We start from the raw sequence: 20,678 nt of genomic DNA, 5'->3' as shown, positions 1-20,678 counted from the left end.
TAAACTGGTCTAAATTTAGTCGTCACTAGTACTAAAAAATTCGGTAGCCAACGAGGACAATCTAGTAATTTCACACATTCTTTCAGTGCATTATTTCATCGGATATTCCCGTCAACAAGAATAAACCAACATCCCTTAATCAAAACCATTCATTTTCATCGATATTCACAATTACTTGTATCGAAGAACATTTAACGCTTTTAACCTTAGAGAAAACCTATTCCTAAGGCTGACAACATCATTTTTTGTTTCTAACAGACCTACCCACCCTAAAATTCCACGTGGCAAGACGAGGTATGAGATGGTTGTCTTACTCAATAATGGATATGAACGAACATCATACATGATGTGTGTGAGTAGTATGGTAGAGTTTCTCGTTTCGAGATCTCATACGGTGTCCTGTTTCTATAGATACGAAAGGTGTCTACGTGGCACAATATGATTATAAAATAAACATATTGGGATGCGTGAATAACTTTATTAGTAGTCCAACAACAACTAAAGCGTGCCACGTAGACATTAACTTTTTTCTTTTTTTTTAATAGGAACGGGACAGAGTTTTGATAATTAGTGGAAGCGCACGAGAACAACGATGCTTTGTTTTGAGACAGGTGTTGGTGGTAGGTGGGAAGGATCCACGAATCCTAATTTTCAGGTTACATACATGCGATGCCACGTGTATCCACAACTCTACGCCAATAGTAGCGAAAATGAGGAAAATGCTGCACTGACTGAATTGGACACTGTGTTAAACACTGTGATGACGTGGCAGTTTTTAGATAATCGTAGATTTTTCACCTGTATCTCGAGGAAACAAAACTATGGTAATTAGCAAAATATACCATTTTGGGCATAATTTCAGCCAATCCCTTTTTTTCTTTTATCAATCCATTAATTCCAAATCATACCATCTCAGTGACTGAGATTCTTAGATAAGGAATTCTGATTTTTTATTATTTTTGGAAAGTTTCAAATAATGCCAAAATACGAATCACATGTAAGACCATCGTAACATTTATCATCAAAAATGAAGAAATCTCATGATATCATGTTGAAAATTTTAACAATACCTTATAGTGATCATCGCTATTAATAAAATGAGTTACAATGTTCTAATCCTATGTTTTATATATTTAACTAATCCAAGTTTGTTTGTTCCTTTTTTTTTAAGAATGTTTAATTAATCATATTTTTTTTAGAATAAGGTTGATGATAATGATATTTAATACATTAGTACCAAATTATACAATCTTAGTTGTTACCTCTTAACTTTTTGCAAATATTTTGACTTATGCTGAAATACAGATCATGTGGTAGGGTATCACCACTTTCAAAAAAATTAATGAAGTTAAAAATCTTATGATTTTATGTTCAACTAATTCTAATTTTCCATAACTAAAATTTGTCTTTGGGCAATGCATGTGCACCCTCTTTAAGGATAAGAATGTAAAAGAGGAAATAAAATAAAGTTTGACGGATATTATTAAGAAGGATGAGAAGAAAAGTAAAGACAATAAAGTTTGAGTAGTATTGCTAGAAAAAAGGAGCAAGGGAAAGGCAATCTAAAAAATTGAAGTAAGTGTCAACTAGCTTAATTGGTAAAGTCTTTAGTTGATGATACCAGAGACTTGGTGTTCACAATAATTTTTTATAAATCTACCTCGAGATTTGTGAAATAAGATTGCAAATAATTTTATATTGATTTTGATAAAAAAGATATACAAATCTCAGCATTTTTCTTCTGATTAATAATCAAGTACAAAAATAAATATTACATGTATAACTTTCTTCTATTCGAGTTTTGTGTGTGATTGGCTGAGAAGGTTGCTTTGATTGTGTTTAATCTTTTATAGAGACTTTTATAGATTTTTTTCCTTTCGGACTTTGCGTTTTATCGGTTAAAAATAATTTTTTGACTTTTGGATAAGGATTTTAAGCTTAATCTTCTCTTTAATTGAAGTCTAAGTCTCTTGAAAAGTTTTGCTTTGTCTCTGAAGGAAGGTTTGAGAGCTTCTGTCTTCTTAGAGAAAATGATTAAGTCTCCCTCAAATGAGGGAGATTTTTGTATTTATAGATTTAAAGATAATTTAATTTTTCAATTATACCTTAACTTAAAAAGATTTGATTAGTTTGTTTAAATATTAAACTTGTTGAAATCTAATTTTAAAGATTTTATTGATTATTGGTGGGCTAAACTCTTTTATTTGGGTGTAGAGCCCAATATTTAATATTAATCACTTGAAATTATTGGATTATAAGTTTTATTTGTAAAAATCCGAAACTCAATCTTTAAAAGATTTATTTTAAATTAGCAGAGCCCAATTTGGCTGTGCGAATCTATTTGTGACTTCTAAGAACTTTATTTTAATTTATAAGATTTGTGATGTCTTTTACAAATTTTCATTGCTCACAAATGCCCCTTTCAAAGACAAGTTGTCGAAAGCGAAATTTGGGAGGTTTTTTACAACTCATCAATATTGAATAATTTTTTTTCTTTAAGAGAGGGAGGGCGAGACCTATATGTTGTAGTTTCATGAAATATCTCCAATACTTTATAGAGTTTATTACTGACTTTACTTCATGGATTGGTCTAACATGACTAAGTTAATAAGATTTAAAATCTTACTAATGGGTTTTGGGCCCAGTCAGATTTTCAAATTGGCAATCCAAGCCATAGCCCTCTAAATTTCACGGATAAAGATTCATATCCAAAATATTTTTTTTTTTTTAATTTTTTTTATTTCAGGTTTGATCCAAGGTTTTGAAGACACTTATCAGATTTCCACTAAAATTTCTGATTTAAAATAAGATTGGATGGTGGAATATACATATATCTACATATATTAAAAACAAAACAAAACAAAACAAAAGGCTCATGGACTTTCATATTTCACAACCCAACACCATACGATCATGTGTCTGGGTGCCACAAAATGTACTCAAGAGTCCTTAATAAGATTTGAATCTTACTAACTTAGTAAGATTAACCTTAAAGGATGTTTTCTTTGCTTCTTCGTCACGTCTCCAACACCCAACAACACTCCCACTTTTCCAAACTCTTATTATCCTTCTCCTTATCCAACTCACTCTCTTCTTCTTTTTTCTTCTATTTATTCCCTTCTCTCTAAACTTTTACATATTCGTGGGGACGCAAAGATAAAATGATGTTTGATCGATTTCCTCGGGTTAACGTTATGAAATTGGGCTTTAGCCCTTGGAAGATTAAGCCCATAACAATACCTTATAGTGATCATCGCTATCGATAAAATGAATTACAATGTTCGACTAATTATATGTTTTATATATTTAACCAATCCAAGTTTTTTTTAGAATGTTTAGTTAATCCTAATTTTTTTAGAATAAGGATTTTACGATAATGATATTTAATACATTAGTAGGAAATTATACAAACTTAGTGTTTGAGAGATTCTTAGTTGTTAACTTTTAACTTTTTGCAAATATTTTGAATAATGCCGAAATACGGATAATGTGGGAGGGTATCACCACTTTCAAAAAAAAAAAAAAAATTAGTGAAATTAAAAATCTTATGATTTTATGTTCAACTAATTCTAATTTTCCATAACTAAAGTTTGTCTGTGGCCACTGCACGTGCACCCTCTTTAAGGATAAGAGTGTAAAAGAGGGAACAAAATAAAATTTGAGGGATATTATTAAAAATGATGAGAAGAAAGGGAAAGACAATAAAGTTTGAATAGTATTGCTGGAAAATGGGAGTAAGGGAAAGAGAATTTAAAAAGTTAAAGTAAGTGTTAACTAGCTTGCTTGGTAAAGTCTTTAGGTGATGATACTAGAGACCTGGTGTCGATAACAAATTTTTATAATTCTACCTCGAGATTCACGAAATAAGATCGTAAATAATTTTATATTGATTTTGATAAAAAGGGGATACAAATCTTAGTATTTTCTTTTGACTAACAATCAAATACAAAAATATAAATAACGTGTGTAACTTTCTTTTATCCGGACTTCCAATGTGATTAGTTGAGAAGGTTGTTTTGATTGTGCTTGATATTCTGTAGTTTGTTTTTTTTTTTTTTTTTCGGATTTCGCATTTTATCAATTATAAAGGATTTATTGACTTTTGGAGAAAGACTTTAAGTTTGATCTTCTTTTTAATTTAAGTCTGAGTCTCTTGAATAGTTTTGCTTTGTCTATAGAAGAGGACTTGAGAGCTTTTTCTTCTTTAGATGGAAAACTTTTAGGGTATGTTTGATTGCACATGGAAAATAGGGTGAAAAATCAATTTCCATGGAAAATGACATTTTTCAAGTGTTTGATTGCACATGGAAATGGAAATTCATTTTCCACCCCATTCAAAAAGTCCACTAAATCATGGATTTCACTTTCCCACCCATATGGGTGGGAAAATGAAATCCACCCATATTTTCCAACCTCAATTCTTCCCTACCACCACCACCACCACCATTACACTAACCTCGCCATCGTCGTCATTATCGTCATCACCATCGCCGTCGGCTCCTTCTCCGACCACCTTCTCTCTCTCTCTTCTTCTTCTCCTTCTTCTCCATCCCTCATCTCTTTCGTCACCACCACCACCACGTTCTCCCCCCATCTTCCTCACTTACCTCCGTCGCCGCCATCATCGCCGCCGTCACCGTCACTGCCCCCACCGTCACCACCACTGTCGCCTTCACCGTCGCCGCCACCACCTTCGTCACCACCGTCGCCACATCCCCCCCTCCCTTTTCCTCGTCATCTTCTTCTTCTTATCCCCCTCCTCTCATCTTCTTCCTCCTTCTCCTCTTCTTCTTTTTTTTCATATTTTTTTTCATGATTTTATCCAAGTAAAATCAAACAATGGAATTTGATTTTCCAACCCTATCTATTTTCCACAATTAATTTTCCATGGATTTCAAATTCCATGGAAAGTGACTTTCCATGTAATCAAACATACCCTTATCTTCTGAGAGAAAATGATCCACATCCCTCTCAAATGAGGGAGGCTTTTTATATTTATAGACTTAAAGATAATTTAGTTTTTTAATTATGCCAAAACTTAAAGAGATTTGATTGATTTGTTTAAATGCTAAACTTGTCCAAATCCAATTTTAAGGATTCTATAGATTGTTGGTGGGCTAAACTCATTTTTTTGGGGTGTAGAGCCCAATATTTAATATGAATCACTTGAAATTATTGAATTATAGGCTTTATTCGCGAAAACCCAAAATTTAATCATTAGAAGGCTTATTTCCAATTAGCGGACCTCAATTTGGATGTGCAAATCAATTTGTGACTTCTAAGGACTTTATTTTAATTTATAAAATTTGTGTGGACTTTCACAAAATTTCATTACCTACACCTGGGTTCAAATCTTACCAGTACCGCAATGGCCAATTGAAAATTTACAATAGGCAAGATAAGAAAATAGATATTACAACCCAAACCCATATTGCAACACAACGGATGCTCCAACTATGTTTATATCGTTTTTTTTTCTTGTATTTTCTTTTGGGGTATTTTTTAAAATAAGATAAGAGAAAAGAGAATAAAATTGTCATTGAGATACATTCTTCATGTTGGATGAAGATTGGGACAAAGTGGGGGACAATCGTTAGTTTTATGCTACAAATGTTTAGCCAAACCCATTATTTCTAGACGATACTTTAGGTATAATATAATACATGTGGTCCATCTTTACCGAAAAATTAGGTATAACGTTCGGTCTATCTTATTTTCTTCCATATGTTCGACCAAACCTTTATTTTTTCTAGAGCCTTCAATAAATACATTTTTTTTAAAATAAGGGATGTGTAATCCACTAATACCAAATCATACCATTCTAATGACAAATAGATGCTTACCAACAAAAGTTATTTATTTTTATATGAAAATACAAATAATGCCAAAATACAAATAAAATGAGAGGATATCATCTTTGTAAGAAATACTTAGTGAAGTTGTAAAATTTGTTATAGCTTAGAAGTTCAACAATACCCTACATGCAAACTCTATATAAATAAAATTAGACAAACTTTGATACATAAATCCAACAAAAGAGAACACTAGCCCTAAACAAGGTTTGAGGCTCTCCTCCAAACAAACGGTTAGTATCTAGTGCTTTCCCCTGAAGATTTTCAATTGAGATGGATTTCTAATCCCAATAAATTTTTTTCGTGATACGTTCGTTTCCTTGAGACCCGCCAATCCATTGAGTGTTTAGTTCACCTTCTATTGGACTTATAAAAGAGATGAATTTCATTGGCTACTTCTAGCCATTGGATTCAAGCATTTTTATATAAATGATTTCTAGGCGTTTAGTTAATGAAATAAGATAATATTTTTTCAATAAACCATTGGTTAGCCTAATTTATTTTGTAAAAATAATGTATTGGCTAAATATCCATAAGGTTAGTGACATAAACAAAAATGTTATGTGCCACTTTGGGACATTTGTCTCAGACTTTTCGAATTGATATACAAATCAAAAGTTGGTTCTAAGATGCTCATAGCATACTTGGAACATTTATTTGCTCAAGTAGCTAGGTTAGAAATTAAAATATGTAACTTTTTTTTTTGAAACATTGTATCTCCGTTGGTAGAGGACCAGGACCTGGTCTATCGGGCAGTCCATAGGACAGGCCCAACCCAGGTTTCTCGGCCATACCAAACATGACTAATCCATGACCACATGCATCGACCCACACAACACATATGAAAATACGTAACTTTAGTGTTCCAATGCCACAAAAATAAAATGATAAAATGTATTAGATAAATGAAATTTTATGTTTTTGAGAAAAGAGATTCTTAAATTGTTTCTAGTGAAATGGAGGATAATATTTTTGAAAGATTTTGACTTTTTCCCGAAAGAAAAGTGTTCTTATTATGTTAGAAAAAATTTAAAATGTTAAAATGTTACATATTAGAAAGAATGTTAGAAAAAATTGTTGGCTCTATTAGCATTTTGGTTCTATTATCTAAAAGAATGGAAAAAAATAAAGATGAAACTTTCCATGAAATTAAAGTTTGAACTGTTAAAATGGAAGAGTGCTCTTGGAGTGTTATTTGGCTTGCACGTCTCAAACAAATTTGAAATATATTTTATGCCTTGGTATGAAGTTTTTTTTTTCTTCTTAATCTATAAGCTTGTTTTTAATTAGACCAGTAACTTTATGATGGTGTAGATTGAACCCAAGTATATGATATCATCATCCATATACTTTGTAAATTATGCTAATTAGCATTTTCAATATGACTTGAAGATTGCACATATTTTAAAAATCTAATAACAAATAAATTTTTTTTCAAGAGAGGAAAGTGGAAAAATTATACATGTTTAGGTGTGATTAATTATGATAAGGTAGCTTGCAATATTATAAATTTAGACAACACATGAGAAAAATACCACACATTAAAAAATTATTATAAATAATGATATTAAAAGTAAAGTTTGTGTAGTAATAATGGGTTGGGATGGAATCCCAACATGCAACTAGTCGTGGTCATTTATGATGAGTGTTTCAGGGTATGATGAGTGTTCCCAACAACAATCCAAATAGGATCTTTGTCATCCCCTTCCATCAAACTATATAGTGAAAGATAAATAATTACTTTAAATAATAAATTCAATATTCCAATTTTTTTAAATTTCATTACTAATGATATATATATATATGGGTCCCTATCCGTGGCCAACAGTTTGGCAAACATTTTGGCAAACACTTTTTCAAAACATGGGTTAGAGGTCTTGGAATGGGCTGATTTTTGGTGAGGATGATCTCTACGGTGAGGAGATCATCCTCACCAAAAATCAGCTCATTCCAAAACTTCTAGCCCCATTTTACAAGTTGAAAAATCGTGAACCGTCCAATTTTTGTAAACCATTTTTGATGAGGTTAGAAGTTTTGGAATGGGCTGATTTTTGGTGATGATGATCTCCTCACCATAGAGATCATCCTCACCAAAAATCAGCCCATTCCAAGACCTCTAACCCATGTTTTGAAAAATGTGTTTGCCAAAATGTTTGCCAAACTGTTGGCCATTGAACGCTACTCTATATATATATATATAAGTTCAATAGTCAACGAAAAGAATCAACGTTAGTAGCCAATGTTTTATTTTATATGGGTTAGAAGTTTCAAAATGAGTTGATTTATTATAAGAATGATCTCTATGGTAAAAAGATCGTCCTCACAAAAAAATAAGTCTATTTCGAAATCTCTAACCCCATTAATTCATTTACAAATTAATAATTCATGATTCTTCAATTTATGAATCACTTTTAATGGGGTTAGAAGTTTCAGAGAGATCATCCTCACAAAAAATCAGTCTATTCCAAAAGTTTAACCCATATAATACAATTTGTTGGCAACCAACGTTGGTTGCCAACACTTGTTTTTTTCGTTGGCTGTTGAACCTGACCCATATATATATATGGGGAGGGGTTCAACAACCAAAGAGATGGCCAAATTATCCTAACCGTCTGATATCTACAGATCTAACGGTGGATCTCGTTTAAAACCCCCACTCAAGTCCATGGTTTTTAAACTCAGTATCGCATCTCGTCTCGTTCAGTTCCGATACCGAGTCGTCTCGGATGAGTTTTTCAATACGTTTGAGACGTCTCGTGAGATAACTCACAAAATTGAACATGAGACGTAAAATTCGATCAAAAAATGACTTTGTGAGTTGGTCTCGTTCAGCTTTAATACCGAGTTAACTCGGGTGATACATCTCGATCTCAGACGAGTTAAAAAACTATGCTCAATTCATGTTTCTGTTAACTTTTTATTATTTGCAACTACCTCCCTATATTTTGAAAACTCAGTGTGTGTGTGTGAGGGGTAATTAAGGCCGACCCTTACGATAATAGTAACAACTACAACCATCTTCCCTTCTCTATCTTTATGGAGGATCATATGAAAGCTTTCATTGAGCTCTCCATTTCCCACCACTCTAACTACATCATTTACAAAAAGAAAAATGTTAGCAAGTTTATCAACTGTTCTTTTAGTTTCTCTAAATGAAAAAAAGAAATTAACAAAAAATTAGATGCATAGCCTCTAATGCTTTTTACGAGGTTACTTTCCTACTACAAAGTCTCATAGGCTTCATTTATACAACTAATAGCCATATTGGAATCAACATCAAACCGAATCCTGGAGCATCTCATCCTCTCGGCCATTTTTGAAGCCTTTCAAAATAGCTTGCAACTCATGGTGCAATAATGATAATGGTCTCACCATTCTACCATTTTTATCTCCGAGTATCATTCCATACCCACCTCTTATATTATCAAAAGTCCTATTCGAATTGAGTGCCCATGCACCTTCATCCCATTTACAATAGACACCTCCAAGAAAAAAGAAATTAACTTCTATTTCCCGAGCTTTGAAGAAAGTCATCTTGCACTTGGAGTTTTTTATTAGAGAATCTGAGTTTGATGTCATCCTCGATCCTCTTGAAAGTAAGCTCTTCGGGATTATAGATTTTTTCGTGCATCTGACTACACTTTCTCGCTATACATGGTAAATAAAGGATCAAAAATTCACTTTAATTTCTTGATGTCATTTATGACATTATTCCCTTTGAATTTGTTGCACACCAATTACAATTCATCTTCCCAAGGTTGAGGGCCTATGGATTATTGCTTACTTCGATGATTCTAATATACATCCTAAGCGAACCCATTTGTACACGGTGACACTGCGAAAGAAGTAGAAGACCTAAAACAAAACAAGTAGCTAGTCTCGTGTTGACATGTGTCATGTTCAACATTTATGGCTAAAATATAAAACTTCTCTCTCATAATGAAAATTGGTTTCAATAAATCCAATTGACGTAGGGTTTTCACATGAGTTTCTCTAAATACATGCTCAATAGAAATTGTATACAATGTCTTTAATGCTTCTTACAAGGTTTCTCTCTCTTGTCATGGAGTCTCGGTGTCGTTTATACAATTAATAGCTATCATGGAATCAACATCAACTCGAATCTTGGAACATCCATCCTCTCTCTCTCTCTCTCTCTCTCTCTCTATATATATATATATATATATATATATATATAAAAGTTGGACTTAAACCTACAATATCAAAGTTGCCTTGAGATGTGTCCAACCAACTGAGCTATGGTCTAAGTCCTTACAGTACTGGGAAGGGTGTAACAAGAGGACTTTCCAAGAGGCCACCCATCTTAATACTACTGTCACCCAAACACACTTAACTATGAAATTTTGATGGGATTCAGTGCATTAGTGTTAGTATGTTGGAAATCATTCTACCATTACTATCTCTAAGTATCGTTCTACACCCTTCTCTTATGCTATTGAAAGTCTCATCTGAATTACGGACCCACCCACCTCCATCTGGAGGCTACCATTTACAATAGACACCTCTACAGAGAAAGAAACTAACTTCTATTTTTCAAATTTCGAAGAATGCCTTACTAACAATTGAATCTTTCACTTGAAATTTTTTATCGATCCTTTTGAAAACAAGCTATCCAGGGTTATAGATTCTTTTATGCACCTAATTACACCTTTTGCACCACACATGATAAATGAAGAAACAAAAAATACATTCTTCCACTTGGAAGAAGGCCCTACTAACAGTTGGATCTTCCATTTGAAATTTTCATCGATCTTCTAAAAATAAGCTCGTCAAGATTATAGATTCTTTCATGAACTCGATTACACCTTTCATGCCACACATGGTAAATAAAGGAATAAATAATCACTCTCCTAATGCCTTTCATTCCATTATTCCCTCCAAATTTATTGCATGCACATTGCATTTCATCTTAGTAAGTGAGGATTTCTATGACTTATAGCATAAGTTGATGGTTCTAGCATACATCTTAAGTGTGTGCTTGATAACACTCCTAAAATTTGAATGGAGGTCGTCCACTTTTCAAATTCAGACTTTAAAATTTTTATTTTCGTTTGTTTTGATTCAGATTGCAAACTTTAGAACCAAAATTCAGAAATTCGGATGTGCCCATTTGTACTGCCACTCCAAAACAAGTAGAAAAACTTTAAAAAAAATAAAAATAAAAATAATAATAATAAACTGCTATTCTCGTATTAACACGTGTCACGTCAGCATTTACCGCTAGAAAAAAAAGTTCACAAACTAGTCAAGCATAACAATAGCTGGTTTCATTTAATCCAACCGACGTAGGGTTTTCACATTAGTTTGTCCAAAAAAGTGCGATTTCGAACGAAATTAGCAATTTTTTTTCTTTTAATGCATAGATCCATGGAAATTTCCCCCAAATTCTGATCGAATTTCGGCGCGGCATTGCTGGATCCGTGAAAATTTTGGAGGAGCTTAGGGTTACCTATGAGGATATGGAGGGAGATTTCTTGATCTGGAAGGATTAGGGTTAGTCATGAGTGAGTGATGCAAATCGAGAGAAACAGATGTAATGGAAATCATCAATTCTGTTCGGATCATCTCGTAAGTATTGCAGACGAAGCAAGAGAGATCGATCCGACAATGTCCTCGAATTTTGGGTTAGGTTCGTCTTCTTCGTCATCATCTACGAATTTGGTTTCTGGTGGTGGAGTTAATTTCATCGAACACCATGTTTCTAAGATGGATACTCTTGCCGGTGTTGCCATCAAGTACGGAGTTGAGGTATACATCTTGATGTTGTTAGCTTCGATGATTCTGAAAATTTGCATGAAAATATGTATGATTTGATAATTATAATCTGTTTTTGGTATTAATTTTTGCCGAAATGTTCTATCTAAGACATAAAGACAATATTTTTTGGCCAAAATCCATGAGGTTTCAATGTCAGATCTCTCTCATAAATTTGTATGGATTTGAATATTATCGTCGAATTTGAGATATTTAAATCTTTCTGTCAGATAGTAGAAATTAGAATCGGGTGTGAAGTTGCTAGATTCTCAGAAATATATACAGCTCTAGATGAAGTAGAATTTGGGTACAATATAAGGACACAAAACTTCTTTTCTTGACGAGATCTAGTATCGTGGAGGGTTTGCCTGCATATCTACTAGCATTTATTTCACTTACCTCAAGGATTGCGCCCATAACTATTCAATCATAATGAAAATAAGAAAACAGTATTAACATAAGAGTTCGCAAAAAGCTAGATATCGTCAAGAAAATATTTTTGTTAACCTTATGTCGAAAGAAAAAAATGGAAGCATTCACATAAGAGTTCACCATTTTGATGGATAATAAAACAGTATTAAAGAACATAAGAAAAGCTAAGGGATAGGCTTCACAGGAGTTTACCAGTTATTGTTAAGTAATTTACCTTGTTTGTTTGAATTTTTATTTTTGACCCATTTAAAGTGTTCTGTTGATTTGATTATTCCAACTTGCTTATACATACACCACTTAAGGGTCTGAGATGTGAGGTGCCACCATTGACGCCATAGTAACAATTTTTGGATTCAGTAATTATTTGGCAGGGGGTTCAATTCATTTATTTTGGATAAATTCAGGAAAGTTTCATGAAAAAATCGGCTAAATTTCGGAGATTCTACAAAAGAAAAAAAGAGAGGATTTGTTCGCAAAACCTATCATCTTCAACCTCTCTCTAAACCCTATCTTCTTGATGTTTGAATATTGAAAAAACTAAAATTTGGAGGTCAAAGATAAAAATGTTACCATATTCCACGATTAATTGAGGAATTGTTGATTAATTTGTCAATTTACTGATTTAATCGGCTAACCCTTAATTCGGAGAATTTTACTCTCTTTTTTTATTTTTTTTAAATCGGAGAATTTAATGACTATTTGTCACTGGTAACAAAGTTCGGATTCAGCAATTATTCTGTTCGGGTGGTTCAATTCGGGAAAGTTTCGTGAAAAAGTTGGCAAAATTTTAGAGATTCTAGAAAATATTTTTTTTGGATTTGTTAACAAAACCTATCATCTTCTTGATATTTGAATGTTGAACGAATTAAAATTTGGAGATCAAGGTAAAACTATTACCATAATCCACGATTAATTGAGGAATTGTCAATCAATTCGTCAATTCATCAATTTAATCAGCTAACTCCTATTCGGAGAATTTTTTGAAAAATTTGAAGAATTTCGTGACTATTTGTTGCCATGCTATAGTCTATTTCATCCTGTTTCTTTTGGAAATTATGGTGGTTAGGGGTCTACTTGTAGCTTTACACTTCATTGTCTTTATGATATGGATATTGATAGTTGAAATTTAGAAGTTCTATCATTGTGTCTATCAGGAGAGGCATGCTTTGTTGCTTTATCTTAAAAGGGTGGAGATTGTTAATTTTTTTTAATTGGGATGTGACCTGGCCATTATTTGTTAGGTGGCAGACGTTAAAAGGATGAATGGGTTGGTTACAGACCTTCAAATGTTTGCTCTCAAGACACTGCAGATACCATTACCAGGAAGGCACCCGCCATCCCCCAGTCTGTCAAATGGTTCTCCTACTCCAGGGTATCACTATGCTCATATTTTTCTCTTATAGCACTTTTTCTACTTATTTTTTATATTGTTCACTCTCTCATCTTTTGATTGTTAGAAATTTCATCTTTTACCTATATAAAAAATTTGTTAGAAATTTCATTGGCCGAACTGAAAATTATGTTCTCTACTTCTCATTTTCAAACCATGAATTGGGAATGGGTTTGTCTTACAAGAGCACTTTATTAAATGTGACCTCAATGATTTGTGCTGAGAATTAGACACCTTATCATTGCTTGTTTGATTTAGACATTACTGGAAACAATCAATATTCCACAGTTCATTACTATCGACTGTATAAAAGAATGAGATGTATAGATTTTTACTTCGCTTTTAATCTTAACATTGCTGGTTACCCCGAGTCTTATCCACAGAAAAACACATAGTATACAACACCAAGGTATTTTTTTCCCACTAGGTATTCAGTAAGATGTTAGTGACTTGTTGTGTACTAGTGTTTTTAAACCTCTTAGTTGGTGTTGAAGTAAGAATTAATTCTTAAATTAGATCACTTAGGTTGATGATTATAGGTCCAGAAATGAAGATCTAAATATTATCACGGTTCTTATGAATTGAATGAAGACTATCAAATTACAATGGCAGAAGATAACAAACCATGGTGAGGGGATATTTTTCTCATGGAACCTTCAGAAAGTGTTCACTTTCTGCTCATTGGGGCAGCTTGGGTTGCTGCAGTTATCTTGTATTATAAAAAAGCTCACAACTGTTGATAGAATTTTGGATGGAATCAATGTTGACCTTATTAATCCCACCATTTAGCTTCCACACAAACAATTGGACATATATCATACACTTATGATCCTGACTATTGCTAAGTATATGGTTTTCTGTTTGCGTTTCCTGCAGAAACCCCAACCCTTGGGCAACCTTCTATTTGTTTTTGAAGGATTTTTTTTTTCTTCCATTGCTGTTTTGTTTACAAGTAAGCGTTTTCCATAATTAAGGGTAAAAACATCTTTATATCCTCAGAGTGGCTAGGTCAGCGGTGCTTTAAAGAAATTCACAACTATTATTCTGACGAATTGAAGTTCACAGATTCATACTACCATGTGAGATGCCCCCTTATCTACTCATGCAACATTGTCAAATTTGATACTTCAAAATCAGGATCTGGATTTTGTGTTAGAAAACCACCTTAATAATGTAATGTGCATAGATAACCATCTGAAACATTTTTGACCGTTTAGGATAGGTGGGATTTAAGTATAGGGGAATTCTAAGATGTCCATTAGGTAGACTGTGCTAGATTGTAAGTGCTGGCTACCAGTAGCATAACATGACATACAGGGAGGCTGTTAGGGGCCACATTGACAACTAGAATTATGGTGAATGGTCCAAAAAATAATTAATGAATTAGATTGTTAGGATCATTGAATCAGATAATTTTTCCCCATACACCAAGTTGGAGTACGAGTTTAAAACGGCAAGGGAAAACTTTGGAGAAAAATGGGAAAGAACTGAGAAAAGGCAGTAAAATAACCATATATATATATAATAAAAAATATAATACATATGTAGTACATTAAACATTTATTCTAAGTTTCCAATATATATTCTGAGGGAAAAAAATACTACTGAAAATCTTGCATAATAACATGTCTCCACGCTTAATTATATATTTATGATGCTATAAAAGTAAGATCATCAACAGTTCTTTTGAGAAAATTAACACATTATTTAATAAATTAAAACAATGTCAAGACATGATCATCAAATCCCACATTAAGCAACATTTCTTAACCAAATCATAACCGACTCTAAAACCATAGAAACAAACCATAAACTTACAAAAAAGTTGCTATTATCATTATTATGAAAAACGTGTTTAAAACGTTAACATCACATTTTTATCGTTTTAATCATTAGAGTTACAAGACACGTTTTGAACAAGGCTTTTAAAAAAAATAGTGTTTTTTTGTGACTATTTTTTCCCCAATTTTTTTTTCTTAGGCATGATATGTAATGAAAATCAGAGACATGCATGTTTGTCTGACAGGGATACTAAGTGTCACGCACTCACCCCGACACACTAATGCGTTCTTAACTTCTTATAGTTTATTCCCCTCATGTATTAAGCTGGATTTACACAAACAATCATATATAAATATATAAATAATAATAGTTGAAAACAAAATCTATTTAATAAAACACAATGGTGGACCCCACTTCTTTTATCCCCCCCCCCTTTAAAAAAAAAAAATGAGGGGTTGGGATTTAATCTCGCTCGAAGACAACTTTTAATTTTATTGTCTTTCCTCTTCTATTTCTTTCTAAGAATATCCTTATAACTTTATTGCCTTTTCTCTTCTCTACCCCTTTCCAAGAATACCCCTCCAACGGTGTTGTCTTTTCTCTATTACCCTTTTTTTTTCCAATAATACCCCTCCAACTTTATTGCCTTTCCTCTTCTACCCCCTTAACCCCAAAGAGGTTTCCTGTGCTAGTAAGTACAGGCAAACTAGTGTTCAAATAAATTGAGAAGAGATCATCCTAGGATTTAGTAAAACAAATGAGGTCGTTCTATTTCTCAATCATCTTAACTCTCTTCTACTGAATCGAGGTTGAAAATATTAAAAAAATTAGCCATTCACAACTGGTGCAGCTAATGAAAGATTCCTCGATATGCTAATTTACTGCTCTCCACTAAGAAAAACTCCAAGAAAGAGAACAGCAACATAATGGAAAACTGCCTTGAATTAAGGACTTGAAGTAGGAGCTTATGCATGCTTAATTTGTCAGCACAATAGGCCTGAACCGGATTTTTTTTAAAACAAATGGTCTGTCCTTGTTACATTAGGTGGAATATTCCATCTCTGTACATAATAGATTCTCATCATGAAGTTCCCTACTTTTATTCCCTGTCCTGGTAAATATTTGGGAGGCTTCTTTTTATTCATTACTGTAACTCCATTGCCCCACCCAACAAAATGATTCTTGTGCAAAATATATGTTTTGCTAAGAGTTTTTGGCTTTGTAGTTCTGAAGTCTGAAGAGAGAGAGGATGCATTCCATCAATCTGGTGGTTGATCTTCTACAAATACTAAACTGATATATATATATATACATATATATTCATTTTTTTTTCTTTTCATCATTTATTATGTAACTTTTGTATGATAGTTTTATTTAAAAAAGGAAGAATTTGAGATCAGTTTGTAACAATGCAATAAAAAAAAGGGCTTTGAAGGAGGAGGGAATGGCAGCAAGCAACTTCTTAGAAGTGTTAAAGCAGATTCAACCGTATCAACAACAAAAAGAAAAATATTTAGTTCAGAAACAACATGAGACATAAAATTTTAGTTCAGAACTACCTGAATTAAATTTATTTCTTTTACCAGATTGATTCTTTTAAAACACCTTTTCAAGTGATCCTTGCTAGTATCTCTCTCTTTGACAGAGTAGCTCTAGTTGAATAAACTTGAACAAGTTTGCAAATAACTTTGAGACTCAGTTTGGAATGAGAATTCCCAGAAACAAGCCATCTGTCAAGGAAAACTGAAATATGACTGTCAAGTGAACTTGGTCGAGTCTCCAGTTGGACTTGTCAAGTTTTAGAACACTGGTATAACAAAATCAACAGAGCACCAGCTCTTCTTTCTCCCATTTTTTTTAGGATCTACTTGCTTGATTTCATTTTTTTTTTTTTCTTTCTGTTAAGCTGTTTTATAACTTCTCAGGACCCATTCTCTGAAAAGTTCTTTCTGAAAGATTGTGTGCTAAACATCCTTGAATAATGTCTAAAACTAAAACAAATCATCTACATATCAACTATCATACCAAAAATTCAAAATAGCGAACACTATTAGGGTTTCTCTTCTTCATCTGCACTACAAAGCACTAGTTTGGAGCTCATCTTAGTCCCAAATCTTTACAGACCCTCACCTGTAACCAAAAATTGTGTTTTCTCATCTGCAGTGTCGACCACACACCTCCCCGCAGTGCTCATACAACTGTCCTGGAATCTTTACAGTCCCTCGGATTGAAATCCCCTCAACGGAAGGTTTCTCCAGCCATGAGCAGTTTACAAGGCTTCTACGGCCTCAAACCACCGAATCACAAACGTAGAGAAGAAGGCACAGAGATGGCAGTTTACAGAACTAGCAGAGCTCACTACTTAGAAGATGGACCATTGGTCAAATCCTCTCCTCTTTCCGATTCACCGCCAAGTCATCGGAAGTCGAGAAGTTTAGTTAATGGATTCTTGCCAGAAAACGGTGAACAACTGACTGAGGATGTGCCAGTATCAGAAGCAGGGGATGGCAAAGCTGAGAAATCAAATGAGAAGCCTTTCCGTAGACGTCAAAAGCCAGAATCCGACGTTGGTTCTTGCACCCCAGAAATGTTGTTGAAGGAGGATAACAGTGGTGGCAGCGGGTTCTCTGCCCTAGCCGGAAAGGGTCTAGCCCTTAGGCCCAAATCTTCTAGCCGAGTTACTCTAGCTGCGGAGACTGATTCAGGTTGGTTGAATGCCATTCCTGTTGGTCTCGGAGATTCTGTCATGACTAATGGGTTTGAAGGAGTTAGGAAATCATCAAGCACATCAAGTTTGCAGGAACAGGACAATAATAATAATGGGTCCTCCTCATCGATTTGGCCAACTTCCAAGTGGAGTTTAAAACAGGACTTTCAGGCTCTCTCTGCGTCAGCCATCACTAAACCAATCTTTGATGGCTTGCCAAAGCCAATCACTGGCAGAAGGAACAAAGCAGCTCTTGATTAGTAACAGTTACTTTGCCAAGCCATCATTGTTAAAATTTATTTTTGAGTCGTGATTATCTGAATCTCTTTTTTAGACGCTCCCTTCGCCGAACTGTAGATCCTTTGCTTCGGGATACACAAGAACAAAGATTTATGGTTCTGTGAACTGCCACCAGGTTAGTGAGCGTACAAAAAAGACCGTCAGATTATCACGAATCTTTATTTTTCGGTTCTGGTTTATATATATAGAATCAGAATCCTCCTCTGTCAGGGCCTTCCAATAAGCAAAGGCCCATACTGTGAATAGGGGCTCTATAAAGAGGGGAAGATAAAATACTAAGAAGAATCAGAAGTACAAACGAGACTTCATCGTCGTCATTGTCATCTTTGGTCCAATTTTTTGAAAGAGGTATCATTCTGCAATTGGTTGATAAAAAAAATATATAGCTCATGTGTGTGCGCCACTGGTGGGTAGTGGTCCAAGTCAGAAATAGAGGTATGTAACTGTGAATCTCCATTATGTGCCTTCTGTTGATGTTTCCTGCGTTCTATATTTTTTTTTGTTTAGAAGTTCAAATATGGATGATATACAGTATATATATTCTCACTTGCATTTTGTGATAAAGAAAACAGTTGTAATGGAATTGCGTTGGAGATTTTATTATTGGATGCCTAGTTTTACACAATAATTTAAGTTCATATGGTTTCTTTTTCTTCCTGATGAAATGTGTTTGATCTTAAGGCTGAAAGAAATCTCAGCAGGTACATCATCACCCACCTTTTATAATAAAGAAGAGCTCTTCACATAACTTTAGCCTTTAAAAGCCATTATACAGTTTCTGCATTAACCTCAAATGTCATGGCTTGGTAATTATTATTTTCTATAGTAATAGCGGGGGGAACAAAAAACAAACAAACAAACATAAAAGGTGAGGCCGTGCTGACCAACCTTAGAAAAGAAAAAACACACGAAACAAAAATGAAATAGAACACAAAACACCGAGTTAAGTTTCAGACAGGTAACAAACTCTGAGCAAACTATGAAGTCTTAGAAGAACATCTCTTTGAACTCCTTAAAGATTTTGTACCAAAAGAACAAAAACTCAAGGAACGAAAAACATAGTTTTTGAGATGACTGCACATTTCCTTAGAAGATTATAGCATTTCTTTCCTTCCATGTATCCCAAGTAATCATGAACGAAATTAAGTTCCATAACAACCTTTTAGAAGAATTAATTTTTTTTTTTTTTTAGTTCTTTCAATCAAATATACTCAGTATGACTTGTTTTATTAGGCACAAGTTATTTCATTGTAATCATTGTAATTCGACTTGAGAAGAATAAAATCACGCTCTGTAGGATTTGAACCTACGACATTAGGTTTTAGAGACCCACGTTCTTCCATACTGAACTAAGAGCGCTTTTTAATCAATATATAGAATAAAAAAGGCGATGAAAATAATTCGTACCTTTTTCATATGTGTATGTATTTAGCTTTGAGTTCTGGTATTAATATTCACTGGCCCAAAAACCTATTTTATGCATATAATAGCTAATCTTTAACAAACCTCATTCCTACAATTTTATTTCAAGCTCAATTTTCTTTTTTTGTAAATTACAGTGTAAAAAAATTATCCTTCAAGGTGTATCATTTTTACCATCTAATCTTACATTGATTCAGTGTTTTTTTTTTGGTTACATAAAAAAATCAGACTAGTATATTATTCTATCATAACTATGTGGTTTTGTTCTTCGTTAAAAACCAACAATTTAAGTGAACAATTCACATTGTTTTAGTTCAAGTAAAATTTCACTTATATTTTGAATGTGGAGATTGATATTTTGGATGGGAACCATCATTTCAAGGTTGACGTCTATAAGTCAACACCCTTTTAAGCTCACATGTCTAAGTCATCACACAATAAAGAGAGAAAGAGAGAGAGAGAGAGACGTGATGATTAAAACTATCATCCACGCCAAAATCACATTTGGGCCCACTAGAAATAGACTTTTTGGCCCAATCATTTGTGGACCTTACTAACCACAAAGCAAGCAAAGTAATCATGTCAATGATTGTTCAAAATCCAACATCTATAGACCACCAATAAGGTGGTTTTTTTTTTTTTTTTTTGGCGTTTTGAAGGTGTAGCTCCATAAAAGGGCAGGCTAAAATCTCATATAGACCTTAGGGTAGAAATCCAAAAAAAACTTTATGTTGGACCATGAATCTTCTACTACAAATCACAAATCATGGGTGAAGAAAATACCGATTAAAAATTATTAAAAAAATTTATATATTGGTGAAGAATTTTTCCCCCAAAAAAACAAAATCCACCACAGTAGAAATTTCTTCTCTAAAACTACCCATTGGAGGCCTGAAATGATAATAAGTTAAAAGTAGGGGGAGAAGTAGAGCGGAAGTAAAAAATGACGAACACATTAAAGAAAGTATTTGTGGTGAGGCCTAGAATGATAATAATAATAAATTATAGGAAAAAATAA

General features: G+C 33.5%; 1 protein-coding gene across 1 annotated transcript; it reads left to right on the top strand.

Moving 5' to 3' along the window:
• The first annotated feature begins 11,136 nt into the window (after window positions 1-11,136).
• LOC147397874 (uncharacterized) lies at window positions 11,137-18,841 on the top strand. The gene is made up of 3 exons (XM_086446943.1): window positions 11,137-11,621; window positions 13,301-13,431; window positions 17,395-18,841. The coding sequence occupies exons 1-3, from the start codon at window positions 11,385-11,387 to the stop codon at window positions 18,197-18,199; spliced, it is 1,173 nt and encodes a 390-aa protein (XP_086303069.1). The 5' UTR covers window positions 11,137-11,384; the 3' UTR covers window positions 18,200-18,841.
• The last annotated feature ends 1,837 nt before the right edge of the window (window positions 18,842-20,678 follow it).

Source organism: Akebia trifoliata, chromosome 7 (genome assembly GCF_017979445.1).
Source record: "Akebia trifoliata isolate Shusen 1 chromosome 7, ASM1797944v1, whole genome shotgun sequence".
NCBI classification, from domain to species: domain Eukaryota; kingdom Viridiplantae; phylum Streptophyta; class Magnoliopsida; order Ranunculales; family Lardizabalaceae; genus Akebia; species Akebia trifoliata.
Note: the sequence above shows the minus strand (reverse complement) of the source record. Positions and strands in the feature narration are given on the sequence as shown.